Here is a 14,901-nt window from a genome sequence, read left to right on the forward strand (position 1 = left end):
GAGGAGTGAGGCTCACTGAACCATCTGTGTGATTGTTCTTTATCATCCTGAATGCTTGCTATCGCCTGATAATATTAGCATATTTCCCATGTTGAATCTTTCCCACTGATTACAGGACTATTTATATTCCCAGATGACTTCCCTGCCACTGGGAAATCCAGCCACTTGGTAGCTGTTTAACAATGTGGACCATTAGCCTGAAGCAGTTCAGGAGAGAACTTGCACATATCCGTACTTTAGATTAATTCCTGTACTATTTCAGGAGGTTGTTGCTTGGCATGAATATTAGCTCTTAAAAGAGGCTCATTCTTTTCTCTCTCTCTCTCTCTCTTTTTTTTTTTTTTTTTTTCTGTATTTCCAGTTCTGGCAATACGGAGACTGGGTGGATGTAGTGATAGATGACCAGCTGCCATTCCTGAATGGAAGATACCTGTCTGTACACCCTCGAACATCAAATGAATTCTGGCCATCCTTGCTGGAAAAAGCATATGCCAAGTAAATATACCTGGTCTGTTCTTCCACCCAGTGCTGAATGCTTTCTATGAACAGTTTTACCCTCTGCTTTACGCAAAGCACATGGAAGAATTCAGGCAAACAGCTGTGTATGTTGTACTGTGCTTATGTGAGGAACTGTGGCTGTATCCAAGCACAGGGCCAATATAACCTGGAGATGTTGGTCTTAGGCTGAAGACCTAAATGTACCCAGTCCAACTATGGGATATTAATGCCTGAGAAGCAAAATGAACAGGGCAATGGCCTGTGAGACAAAAGGGGCTGGGCACCTCCTTACTTTAACCAAACTTCTTTGCTTCTGTTTTCCTTTCCATAATTTCCTCTGTTCAAAACTGCAGGCTCTAAGCAAGGATTACCTCTGTTTACAGTCACTAGAGATCATGCAGATATTTGGAGCAGGCAATGAGAGGAAGCATGACTGAAGAACATGTCCAGGCACAGCACATGCAATCCTGGGAGTCTCTGGTCAGCTCTCACTTCACACAGAGAGCTATGACTCTTGGCTGAGGTCCCCAGAGTACTGCAGGGTTAATAATGATTAATGAAGAGATAGTATTTTTTTAAAATCCTCTGAGGAGTGAAGAGATCAGAATGTGGTCCCTTAACATCTGTAACACTGCCCATTATTAAATGCACTGAAGAGAAATTCCTGTGTTAGGGGTAGTACGAAGGGCTGGAACTTGGTGCACATGCCCTACATCAAGCTGGGGTAACATTGGCAATGTAGTAAAGAGGAGCTGAAGAAAAGAGCTATGTATTTTGGCAGATTTGGTCGGGAATAAGCAAATTTTAAAGCAGCATTGGAGTGACTCAGGAATAAGATGAATTTTGCCCTGAGATATCTCAGAAAAGTTGACACAGGATTCAGTATCAATTTGCTGCATAAGATTTTAATTACAAAGCAAACCAAACCCCTATTAAATTAAAGTTGCAAGCAATGCTGTTTATGAGATTCCCATCTGAAAAGTTTTTCCCCAGTGCCCATGACAGATTCTTTTCATCAGTGTAGGACTAGGACAACCCTTCAAAATACAATTAGCCGCAGACTTCATTTGATTACATTCATTAAATACACTGTGTATGGTGGGGTTTAACAGCATGCTCTACCTGCTCTAAGTACAGCATGTTCCGGCTTATTTGCTGTCTCAATAAAAAGCACACGATAAAAACAACAAGGACTGTGTTGGCAATATTAAATTATTATCCTATTATTGCACTCTAGCAGAGTGAATTGGGAACAGTGCTGAAAACTTGTTTCTGTCTTGCCTTGGAAGCATGGGCAAATACCTTCACCTCTCCTTTCTATTTCTCATTTGCAAAAGGGATACTAGCCATTTTTGTGAAGAGTCACGACAAACTATGATGTAGAAACTAACAGTTCGGCTCCATTTGAGCAGAAGCATCCATTTGAACCAGTCACCCTTGGCTCCCTTCCTGTTCAGCAGAAGGAAACTGGATACTTCACGATGAGGTGCAGTTCATGTCCCTAAAATGTCTGCATTGTCATGAGATGCACCTTGTTTTTTTCCACACTCTGTAAATGACACTAGACAGCTGCCTCAGATGTGAGTCAACTCACAAGAAAAAGTCCCTCTTTGCTTCATTCATTCCACAAGGCATGTGTTGTGTCTGGCCAATGTATTTCAACCAAGTTTCCTTTCATTACCTGGCCCCAATGTCTACACACCCCAGGCTCACCGCCTCAATGTTCATGTCCATTTTGGAAACCATCACTCTACATGGTTTATTAAAATACAACGTAAGGATTAATTATTTTTTTTTCCTTTCCTGCCCTCCAGGTTACGGGGCTCCTACCAGAACTTGCATGGCGGCTACCTTTCTGATGCTTTAGTAGACCTCACTGGTGGAGTCCAAGTGCAGTTGTCCTTGAAGGACCCCCCTCCTGATCTGGAGGAGATACTGAAAGCAGCTGTCAAATCGAAGTGTCTAATAGCGTGTAGCACCTCAGGCCAAGTGAGTCACAGGGCACGGAGCACGCCTTTCTTGCTTTACCATGTTTGCATAAAGGTTGCTCTTTTGAGTGAAAAAAGAAGTCCATAATCACTCAGTTTATGGATGCCTGGAGAGATCTTGGCAGCAGAAAGCAGACAAAGTTATGCAGTGAGTAATGTAAAGGTTTTTGGGTGGATATAGATGGATTTGTCTGTCAGAGAGGGGTCGGTGGTTTCTCTCCTGGCTAATTCCACTGCGACAGTGGTATCCTCTTGCAGCAGGGCTAATTTTGGCCTCATAGCTTTGTGATCAGCTTTAGCAAGGCCAAAATGCACCTCTTTTTTGTGAGAGGATCCTGTTAGCACATTGTGCTTTGCAGACTACCCATATTAATGCTGGGAAGCTGCAAAAGGCTTTGTGATGCTCAGCAAGAATCTTGCTAAAAAGCTACCAAGGCTTCCCTTACATGCTGCAAAGTGTGTGGCATTGCTTCTTTAGTGCCTGGTTCATCAAGACACAAAGCTTAGCTGTTACAAACAAGCCAAGGACTAGCCCCTCAGCTCAGGTAGCTGATGCAGGGCTATGGGTGGCAGGGAAATTCTGGGGCTCTAATGCTCCCCATGACCCAGTCCAGGTCATTCTGCAGTTGTAACAGCTCTGGACCACTGAAGGACTTGCAAGTATGTGAAGACCTGTAGTTTTATTAAATTTACTGGACTACTTATGGCTGCAGTGGGAACAAGAGTCACATTCCTCTGGAGCCACTATATCTGAGATACTGCTGCAGTCAAAACCAAGTCTCTTTTTCTGCCATACCAAATGATAGTTCTGGGAGTTGATGGCCGTACCTTTGCAGTGTGGCAGAGGGCTAAAAGGTGTGCTTTCTCCCTTCTGCAGCTGAGGAGGAACATAGAGCTGAGGAATGGGATAGTACAGGGTCATGCCTACACTGTCACAGGAACTGTGAAGGTAAGATCAAGGACTTGTCCCTGCCTGCTGATCTTGTATTGATGATCCACTACAGGGCAGTCACGCTGCTGTTCCATTCAGAGTCATTTTAATTAGCTCAGTGCTTCAGAGGGATTGTTGAAAACACACAGTTCAACTCCCAAGAGATGGAGGGATTCTGGCAGGATGGGAAGAGGGACGATATCTGATTCCTATAATTTTTTTCTAATGGAAAAGTGCAACCTAAATTCACTTTTATTTTGGAACACTTCAACAACAAATACAGCATTTCTGGGGATTTTCATTTCATGCTGACTTTTAAAAATTCCACTTTTCTATTTCAAATGAAGAACTGACCGAAATTCTGGGATTTGTCATATGATGCAAATCTACATTTGTTCAGCTCAATCACAAGCTGCCAAAAATTGCTATGTGAAAAGTAAATAACTTGCTGGTTCAAGAACAGCATTTCTCCATCTTTTAAAGCTGTTCTACTCATGCAGAACTTCTCCTGGCTACATATTAATATTGCTGATCTTTAAACAGGACCAATTTATCACACAGATCAAAAGACATGAAGGATTTTTTACAGCCAGAAGTCAGAACACAGCTTACCCTAGTATGCTGTAGTGCACACAGGGAGTGTTAACAGTGAGTAAGGCCAAGAAGGAAACCAAACAATGGCTATGTTATCAAGAAAAATAGCTACAATACATTTTAATCTAGGAACTTAAAGTACTTCAGAAAGAGGATGTTGTTTTTCTCCCTCTCTCTCTTCAGTGGTTTCCTATATAAGCCTGGCTTTGGTTTATAGCCCCTCATGCCATGTCATGCTTCGTGCCATCATCATAGTCAGTGCGCTGCTTCTCGGAGGATGCTTGCTTGTAGCCAAGAGGCTCCAAAATGGAAGGACGGGGGTTGTCAGGCTCCACAGAATGTCCCAGCTGGCCCTCCCAAAGACAAGAGTGGAAGGATCCCAGATCCTGTTAGAGAGGAAGCGGGGTGTTTCCGCTCCTGCTGCTCATGATGTGTGCAGAGAGGAGAAACAGTCTTTGCCCAACCTTACAGGAATGCCAAGGCATCCAGGGGAGTGTCCTGTAGGGAAATGGTCTGAGGCTGGCGGGGGGCTGGGCCTTTGCCTGGGAAAAGACTGCCATGGCATTTGTTTCCAACACTGCCTGTGTGCATAAGGAGAGCCAGAAACAAAAATGTTTGCTGCTTATTTCCATTTCTACTATTTCAGCTTCACTGGTGAAAGTGAGTTTCTTCTGGCTTAAAGCAGTGACAGCAAGAGGAGAAAAGCACCAAAACTCCAGCTGTTGGAAACCACAATACTGTAGATCTAGAGACACAGATTCTGTTTATTATCATCTTTCTGTGCTGAGCGTCAACCTTTGCTCCAGGCAGTCTGGTGGCCTTATTCTTCAAAGTCTCTGCCTTTGCTGACTCACAGCATCAGATGTACAGGATTAGGCACTGGACTTTCCCAAGGCCATTGAAGTCATGCGGTGTTGCACGAATGCTGCTGCTTCCCTCTGTGTCAGCTATTCACTGTGTTTAGGAAAGCAAAATGGGTGCACTTTTCTTCCACATACCATTCCTTTATAACGTAGCAAAAGGCACTGATTTTTAGCTGTGCTCAAATGAAATCAGAAGTTAAACCAGGCCTCCAAGGCATAGAAGAAGATCCACTTTATTACCCACCTCTTCACTGAATATCACATTGTGAAAAGCTGTGACTGAATTTATTTTTCTTTCTTCTTTACAGCTACGCTACAAAAATGGCTGGAAACATATCATCAGGATCTGGAATCCATGGGGCTATAGGGAGTGGAAGGGGCCCTGGAGTGATGAGTATGGTCTTAAGCTTTACTCTCATAAGGAGAATCGCTCTTTCATAGTCTTATTGAAATGGATCTCTGCCTTGCACCCATTATAATGAAGCAGACATTTTATAATCGGTTCATTTTAAGTGTTATTTCCATCTGCAAAGCAACTGCCCACATAAATCCAATGCAGGGAAAACTAATACACCATTGGTTTATATGTGCTCCTCACTAGGCCTAGCTCAAGTATCCCTTTTTGTCTATGTGTACATTTTTCCCAGTGGGTAATTCCAGGTAACTCATGGGTGAAAGAGTTATTATTACCTGGCATAAGCTCTGGTCTTGCCCCTAGACTGGCTGCTTCTATTGAATTCTCCTGCAGCAGCTGTGCATCCACCTTCCTGCTTCTTCTTCCCCTTCCATGAGTCTGAAGCTGGGAAGAGGGTGGTTAGCAGAGTTCATGAGAGGAGGACAGTATTTTTATGCAGTATTGAACACAGAGAGACAAAAAGGGTCCTTGGTTATTGCAAAGGCAAAGTGCCACTGTATGGCCTGAACTGATCTTTTGGATCCCACATGCAGCTTTGGAGATGTAAGGAGGACTTTGCACCTTTGTGTATAAGCTAACTTCTCTTTCCTGAGGAAAGGAGTGATACAGAGAAACACTGCAACAGTGTTTTGTAAATAAATAGATATTAGTTCTCCTGGTGAAATTGCATCAGTATTTTCCTGACTAGCGATATGTTCAGGTGTCACTCTTACATGATTTAATAGCATCCCATCTCTCCCTGTTGCTAGGAACACTCATAACTTCTCTGCTGAGAAAAGTCAGGCTAGCATGTTGTTTCTGGACTGGTGGGTGGCAAAGACATGTTTAAGGCTGGAATAATAGGTATCTGCTCAGACAGCATCCTCCAATTTTTTGGAAAGGTGAACTATAATCTTAACTGAAATTGAAATGTCAGTACAGCATGTTCACAGGTAAGCTGCATAAATCAATAAATTATTGATTCATGCTCTGCTTATTATCTTACACTCTGCAGAAAGTACAATTATCACTTAATTATAAACATGCTGCTTGGAAACAATACATTCAACTGGCTAATATACCGTCTACACATCAATGTAATATCAGCACTTCAGAGTGCTATGCCTTGGTACCTCACTAACTCAGCATGGGGACAGGTGACCAGGGCTTAGAGGGCAGAGGCAGGATTCCCCATCCCAGGGTGGGCAACTCAGACATGTACAGCAAAGGCACAGAGCTCTGTTTACTGGCCTTGGCTATGAAGGTATCAAGCACAGTCCTGTTCCCGACATGCAGTTTGCTCACCTCTCCTGATTTCTCATGACTTGACGGGATGGTTGGAGAAATGGGCTGGCCAGGGAGGTGGAAACTGCATCTCATATCTTCTTGTTGATTTGTTCCTCTTTGCAGCTCTCCTCAGTGGAAATATGTTGAGCCTAAATGCAGAGAAGCCCTCCTCAGAAATAAGGATGATGGAGAATTCTGGTATTTCCATATTGATCCTCCTGCCTACCAGGTTTTCTGTTTGTGTTCATTATGAAAAAAAGAGTAATGTAGTCATTTCCCTGCTCTTAGTGATGGCTCAAGGCACTCTGTTTTAGCTGTGTGCAAAGAGCAAATTGACCCCATGGTTTCAGGGGAAACAAGACCTGGAGAAATAGAGCTGGGCAAGGTCAAGCAACAAGCTAGTGAAAAAAAATGAGAAGTGTAATGAAAAGAAGTAAAAACCCAACTCCCTGAGACTTAGTCATTTTGTTATACTGCCCTTCCCCATAAAGTGCCTAGGTTGAACCTTGGACTGGCTGGTGCTCTATGACCATGTCAGAGAGCTTGTGCACTTGATGGCTCTACAGGTGCTTGTGGTTTTTCACTGCCTCTGATTACTGTCAGATCCAGTTTAGCCATGTGTGAGCCAGCCTTTAAAAAGATATTATTTAGAAAGTGTACACTTGCCCCTTGAGGCTCTGAGGAAAGCAGGGGAACAGCAGGCTGGTCTGAGATAGACATTGCAGGCTTGAGCAAAGCATGAGTGCGGGGCAGAACACTGTGGAGGTATAAAGCAAGGTGCAGGGACAGAGATGTGCTGGAGGTAGCAGGGTACTACTGAATATGCCCTGTAATTTCTCTGGGGCTTTAGATATAGTTAGAGCAGCCCAAATGCATTGAGAGCTGACCACTTCTGCAAGGTATCAGCCAGCTCAGCTCCAGCCTGCAGTGCTCTCTGTAATCCCCTTTTAAAGACATGGGGGGTGAATGTGACTACCTGACCGGTGTCTCAAACTGAAAGTTAAGATTTTCTCCTTCCCTGCAGGATGTCCTGTGAAAACTTCCAGGAGCAGTTTTCCTGGCTGTATATATGTAACAGCACCCCAACATTTCTGGACTTTGGTGATCAGCACTGCACAATGTGGTCTGTGGCTAGGCACATCGACCTGTGGAGTCCAGTCCTTGCCCCAGGCAGAAACAACTATTCCTCAGGTAATAAATGCTCACTGCAGTGACCCAGTCCTCTCTTCCTCTCCACTGGTGCTTACAGTGAAACTCTCACTCTGAGCACCAAATTGCAGAAATATTGATTGCCAGTTGTTAATGCCTGCCCTTTCTCATTACAGCACCTATCAGCTAGGGAGGCAGGAACAGAGCAGCAGCACTGGCTGCTCTGTTAAAACAGGGGACTTGAGATTTAGAAACCCTAAACTCTTTAAATCAAAATAGCCTTTATCTTCTTTCAGCCAGTTACAGTTGGTGTTACTGGGCATGGTACCAGAAACTCTGGTTTGGCAAATATGTGGCTGGTTTTACAGAGTAAGAAATACTCTGAAAGGATATGGATATGAAATAAAAGAATTGTGCTACAAAGCTCTATTTCTGAAGGTAGAAAGGCCTCTGAGCAGATAAAAACCATTGGGTTTACTGCCTGTGCAAGGACTCTTCTGGCATTGCAAGCTCCAATTATTAGTAGTATTTTTAAAATTTTTTATCCTATTTTATCTAATCTTACTTTTCCACAGCTGCATCACTGTTTGGGTTCTGTTTTTAATCTAAAATGGTAGCATGTGGTCAGTGAAGGAACTTCTTTTTTCTACAGTACTGACCACTGAGTTAGCAGCAAACATGTTTCAGTTTACAAGTTTCAGCCCCTCCTTATGACCTAGATCACCATGTCTCAAGGGGTGATAATAAAGCAACACCTGTGCTGCTGCACACCATGGGCACTGAGACTGAGTGAGGAGGTGCAGAGGCTGAACTGAGAGTGTGTGGGCAGAGCCATTTTCCTTGGAGCTGTGTTTTGCCACCAGTCCTCTAACAGAGTTTCTGTCCAGGTGCAATCTTGGGCTAAATTGCAGCCTTTGAGGCCACCCAACACCTGGCTTAAAGTCTAGACTGATTTAAGCTGATGCTGCCATCCATCTCTGTCATTTTTCCCCAGTTTGGGCATTTTACTGCTTTCTTCTCAGAGATGCTTCCTGTTAACCAAAACCTTGGCCGTCAAGAAGCCATTTCCCTCTGGTGCTCAACGCTCTGTCTTGTCCATCACAAACACTAACAGGAAGAAAGGGAGGATAGGTTTGGACCATTTTGTCATTTTCTTTTATGTGCTTATGATCTCCAAGCCACAGTCCTTTTCAGCAAAACCACTGGGTCAGGCAGCTGATTGAGAATCACTGCTTTTCTGCCTGGGGGAAAAGTGTGCTGTTTAGGTGAAGCAGAGGTAGGGGGATTGAGAAGTCTGCATGACTTTTATGACTTTGCCAGAGATTTCTAGAATGATTAATGGCCAATTAATTTAGCTCCAGATGCCTCAACTCCTACTGGTAATGTAGAGGCTAGAGTGCTCTTTTGTATTTGAAAGCATCATGGAGCAGTAACTACCTATTCCTCTGGGTCCATATAAGCAAGATTTTACACAATAGGTTACTCTTGGGTCATCTGTGTGGCTACTATTAATCTAGTAACACTTTCTCAGCAGGTGCAGTTTCAACAAATCCTCAGTATTTCTTCAAAGTGCCAGATTATGACCCAAAATCCTATAACGTCGTCATTTCACTTATGCAAAGACATGCTGAGGATATGCAGGATACAAAACCCCTGAAGACTGGCTTTTTGATCACCATGGTAAGCACAATCATGTATCACATAGGCACTATTGTTTTCTGTGTGGCTTATTATACCTGTATATGGAAATAAAAGATGGAATTGCCTTTTGGGCTGTAAAACCAGAGCAGTCAATATTTGGAGTGAACTTCTTGATGCCTTCTATCTTAGAACATCACAGGAAAAGTAGGGTTAGTCAGGTTTAGTTTCCTTTATTCATGTCTTAAGAGAGGAAAGGTTAAACACTCAGTTCTGTAGCATCCCCAAATAGCCCTGGGAAACCTGGGGGGTCCATAGGATACAAGAGATGCCAGGGCAATGTTCTTTCTACCCAGCAGTACTGGTGACATGCCTTGCTGGCCCAGCACAATGTATGAGAGCCAGCACTAACCACAGCACTTGAGAAGTGCTCCAGGTCTAGTAGGGATCAGAATGGCCTTTTGTTCCCCAAAATGGGCCTGCCTTACTCATCTCATTTTCTATCACAGAAATGCCATGTAAAAATTATTTGCAAAATACATGGAGGGCTTTGCTCAAGACCAGTGCAGAGGCAATTCGTTCAGATACCTGGGACCTCCACCACAATTTCCCTCGGGTTTTTTTGGTTTTTTGTTTTTTTTTTTTTTTTCCTGGGTGACTGCCCAGGCATGTGCCATTTCAAGGGCTGTTATTATCAGAGCATTACCAGCCTTACTGAAAGTGCAATTGCTAATGCAGATAGATGCCAGCCTTTTCCAAAGCCTTTTTGTGTAGGCTGAGGTGGGGAAGAAGGGAGATGTTCTTAACCTGAAGAACAAAAGGAAGCAGAGATTAGTATGACTCTAACTTCACATTCTCCTGATCACTGGAGAGGTTTGCTTTAGTCCCAGACTTTGAATAATCGATGCCATAAGTCTAACAGCTCCTCGTAAAGGAAGGGTATGGCTTTGTAGCTCATAAAACCCAGTGTCTGAGAAATAAAAGATACAATAAAAAGATCATCCCTCCAGCAAGAGGAACTCACTATCCCTCCGCAAGGAGATCCTCTGCCTGGTGTAGATATCGGCACTGCAGGGGTCCATGGGGCCAGCTGTCACCCTCGGAAGGAGCTGCTGCTCCTGGTAAATGGTGAGCTCTCTGCTTCCAGCATCCTCATCAGCTGTTCCCCAAGAGTCATCATACAGGGAGGTCCCTGCATGCTCTTGTGTGATGTATACCCACCTTGATTAGTTACCCATTTTGACAAAAAGGACCTTCACTGGGAGGTGATGGTATAGGTCTCAGGTCCCTTGAAAAGAGGCTGTTTAAGCAGGAAGTAGACTAGGGGACAGATTTGCTCTATTCTTGCTTTATATTTAAAATGTCTTTCTTCCCCCCAGTTGATTCTCAGATGTCTTCATTTAGTTTTTCTCCCTCTTGGTATTCCCAAGGATGGATGAAATTCAGTGACACATAGCCTCTGGGGCTGTCAATCTATGGCTCCATTTGGGCTTCTGTTCCCAGATGATTTCCTATGAAGGAGCTGAGGAGCAAGGCCAGAACAGGCCAGTGCTAGGGGTACTGTCTTGCTGCTCCGTCATGCCATAGCTTTTAGTAATGTAACATTACAGTTACAAATCCACACAGCCCATTATACAGAAAATATTCCCCCACAGATACAACCTAAGTATTTTAACGTGAGAGCTGGTCTACCAGCTGCTCACAGCCAGCCTAGCATCCTGCCCTAGTAGCAGCAACAGCTAAGTCCAGGAGCTAAAACAAGGATATGTGTACAGTGCTATTCCCTTGGTTTATTTCCAAGCATCTAGCCTCAGTGCTTGAGGGCAATCAGAGGTGGCATCTTTGCATAAAAGTTTACAAGGGGTTTTCTTTGTGCAAGGAGAGTGCAATTGCTGAGATTCATGTGGCCTCACTCTTCCTCCCTCAACTGCTTTCACTGCCATTATTCATTAGCAGCACCATTCACTGTTCAGTACCTTTTGAGATGCATCAAATTGTTGCTATGAAATAAAAAGGGTATTATCCCTTGGCAGGATGAGAGGGGAATGCAGTGCAGGCAAGGATGCAAACCAGAATGGACATATCTGATAGCTCTAGGAAGCCTTTGATTAAATATAGATGTGGAGCACTAATACATGGCTGTGAGGGAAGTTTAATGTTGTGTGATAGAGCTGAGCAATGTATAAAAGCTGATTCTTATCTCACACCGGTTTTGACTTGTTTGAGATATTAATCTGCTTCTGCTTTTTACCGGAAGGAATGTGGAATGAGACCTAAAAGTAAAAAAAGGATTACACCATTTATTTCTTTACAGTACTGCCCATTCCTATCTCCTCAAGATCCGACCCATAATACTTGGCAGTCTACATACCTCCCAGCCGTCTGTAACAGTAGTCATCTTTTTTTTTTTCCCCTCCCAGAATAGCAGACTTATGTTATTTTCTCCCAATGGCATGGCTCATAAATAACTCTGCCACGCCGTATAACCATTCTAAATGGAATTTATGCACGCGGATGTATTTTGGGGAATATGTTTAGTAAGGGTTTTTTATTATGCTATCTTTACATGTCATCATAGTAATAGCTATTGCATTATATTTGTTTCATCTCAGCGAAAATACTGGTGTTACAGAAGAAAAATCAGAAATTCTGTTTTCTTGTGACACTTGCAGGAAGGTTTGAGTTGTGATTCTTGAAGCATTGTCATCTGGGTGAGATGCTTAGTGAGCTCTCTGAGCGCTGAGTCACGCTAGGTCTCAGAGAAGTTTTAGTAAGAGTATTCCTCTTTGATTCCTTTGTGAATTCCAGTCTGCTTAATGTTAATTGAAATTCTCTTCAAATCCACTTACATTCATTTTTCCTTCTGTTTCTTTTGATTCTTCCACCCTGGTGCATTTTTGATGTGTCCTCGAACACGGTCTGTCGCCTAGATGGGATTTTCATGCCACTGGGGATATTAAGGCATGTTAGATGCAGCGTATATTTAGAGAGCTGTGGGAATGTGAGGCTGCTGTGGGTGAACTTGCTGATTTACCTTGGTTCCTGACATGGAGGGGATATAGCCAGCTATATTTTTCTTTCAGAACAACTCCAAGATTCTGAAACAATATTTTTCCCTGGCTCGAGATGTGACCGACTACTTTATTTTGAACCCAGGAACCTATGCTGTCATTCCTGCTACAACAGAAGACCAAGAATTTGAATTTCTCTTACGAATATTCATAAAGAATCAAGACTACAATGAGTAAGATGATAAGTATTCCTTACAGTGTGACAGGATTTAACAATTTAATGTCAAGATAACTAATGTGGCAGTTTGTTTTTAACATACTCTAGAATTGTGTTGGGAAGACACAGCCGAGTGTTACGCACCATGTTGAGCGGGGTCAGAGGTATAGTCAGATACATAGGGGTGACCACTGCAGAACAGGGCAATAGCTCATCTGCAGCCACCAAGGGTCTCAGGTTTGGTACAAAGTCACACAAGCGAGCAAAAATTTTGAGATATGTCCCCTGCCCTGTGACTGTGGGGAAATCTCTCTTTACTGAAAGGAGGACTGAGAGCTTGTTTTTCTTAACAGCTGTTATGTAGTTGCTTATGCTGTGCCGGCTGGATCCAGATGGATCAGGTCCCATTCTGCTCAGACTGTGACCTAAAGAAGAAAAGAGCAGTGAAAGGCCTTGATCCTTTCACCCAGCCATCTCATAGACAGGCTGGTCGGGCTCTCTGTGGGTATGAGAGGGGCCTTGAAGATAAGTTTGGTGGAAAAATGGTATCTTAGTTCATGCAAAGGCAGATATTATCACATTTTCACATAAATATCTGGGTGTGCTTTACGTAAAGAGCAAGGTCCAGCATGTGGCCTTACCTAATGATCCTCAAGCATCAGATGCACCATGGCATTCCTTCAGCAAGCTTTACAGTGGAGGTGATTGCAGCTCTTACCTTGTAGGCCCGTATCTTAGAGTGAGCTTGCTTTTTAGGCTTTGGCCCCTGGCAAAAATAGCCCAGAACTGACTAAGGCAACTCCTTAGTTACGGAAAACAAACATAAGAAGTCTTTCCTCTGGGCTGGACTGCCTTCAGCCTGATGAGTCATGCACAAGAGCGCTCAGCCTTGGGAGGTAGGTCTTTCCAAGAGAGCCCGTGACCCTCACATACCTTCCTGAGCTAGACCAGGTGTGGGGATCCCCTTCCTGTGGATCTCTGCAGCACTCAAGTATATAGTAGCCCAGATGCTATAAAAATAGCACCTGGCTTGCCTAATTTCTCTACCAAAAGCAAAACTCAGGTATTGAATATTGCTACTAAGTGAGTCTCAGAAGCAATGGTGACCCCAGCTCAATTTCAGGCAGTACGCAGACATTTAAAAGATGTTGCCTTTTAATAGCCCAGCTGCTATTTTTATTCCTGACTATTAAACTAGGCAAAGGGAAGGCAGGTGAAAATTTTATGTGGCTCAAGGCAGACAGGTCTGTCTTCTCTGTGGTGAGGTTAGTCCTGGCATGCTCAGAGTGAGATAAGTTACCCTTTCGCTGCTGCTGGTGCCAGCAGGGCCAGCTCAGGGAAGGCTGTCACCCCAGAGCAGCCAAAGACTCAGACCTGCTCATGTCTGCTTGCACAGGGAGACTGAGGACTGGTGCAACAGGCTTGACTGAACTGGGACAGGCTGGGAGGTGTGGGTGCTGGGCATCTCGGGGGTCTGCAGGCTGGGTGAGTGCTCCTTTTGGTGCCTGTCTTCTGCCACATCTGCAAAACAATGCTCTGAAAAGTCTTGTTCTCCCCTAGTTTGACTCCTGTACCTCTTTTCTAGGAACTCAAACTCCTTGCCCAGGCCATTGCTGCCAATGGTAAGAGTCTGGATGAAAACTGATGTAGATATGGTAATGGTGAATTGTTCCCAGGGAGCTGACCATTTGGTAGCCACCTTACTGACTTCTCTTCTTCCTTCCCTACATACCAGACACCACTCTGCTTTTCTCTCCTTTCACCACCTGGTACCTGTCCCAGAGTTCGACTCTAGCACCCTGCAATGTTGCTGGGAGAGCAGGTGACCAGTCTGGGGTACCTCTCTGGAGAGATGGGAGTGGCAAAGAAGCCTTTCCTCTTCACATGCCTCTTTCAAAGACTGATCTTTGAAGGAAACATGTCCCTCTGTCAGCCTGTCCATTTGCCCTTTTCATCTCACCACCTTCAACACTTTGATCAGTCAAATACAGCAGGGAGGGAGACCATTTCAAAGACACTGAATTCTTGAAATGTCTGTAAAATGGGTATGTATCTAAGGAGGAGAGAGGGGGAAACTTTGATGAAAAAGTCACAGCTTGGGTTTGACCTATTTTGAAAAGACCTCACACCTGAGGACGGTGTCATATATACCTTCCCTGTGGGAACGGCTTCATTTAAGCACTTGCACCCTATAAAGCACAGAGGTCCATAGAGGTGAGACCCAAAGCAGATTTCTTCTGGTTTTCATCAGGATATCTTTACAGACATAAGGGAAATTACACTTCTAAACTGGTTGCACCTCTAGTTCAACCTACATTTCAGCCTGTCTAG

General features: G+C 43.9%; 1 protein-coding gene across 1 annotated transcript in view; it reads left to right on the forward strand.

Annotated features, from left to right (window-relative positions):
• The window catches only part of CAPN13 (calpain 13), a 42,825-nt gene that overhangs the window by 14,631 nt on the left and 13,293 nt on the right, over positions 1–14,901 (forward strand). Inside the window, exons 4-12 of the mRNA XM_064448603.1 lie at positions 362–495; positions 2,313–2,487; positions 3,364–3,435; positions 5,183–5,268; positions 6,679–6,753; positions 7,580–7,746; positions 9,239–9,384; positions 12,426–12,586; positions 14,156–14,192. Coding sequence (XP_064304673.1) covers positions 362–495; positions 2,313–2,487; positions 3,364–3,435; positions 5,183–5,268; positions 6,679–6,753; positions 7,580–7,746; positions 9,239–9,384; positions 12,426–12,586; positions 14,156–14,192 — 1,053 coding nt within the window. The remainder of the gene's footprint in view (positions 1–361; positions 496–2,312; positions 2,488–3,363; positions 3,436–5,182; positions 5,269–6,678; positions 6,754–7,579; positions 7,747–9,238; positions 9,385–12,425; positions 12,587–14,155; positions 14,193–14,901) is intronic.

The sequence above is a fragment of the Phalacrocorax carbo genome, chromosome 3 (genome assembly GCF_963921805.1).
Source record: "Phalacrocorax carbo chromosome 3, bPhaCar2.1, whole genome shotgun sequence".
NCBI classification, from domain to species: Eukaryota; Metazoa; Chordata; class Aves; order Suliformes; family Phalacrocoracidae; genus Phalacrocorax; species Phalacrocorax carbo.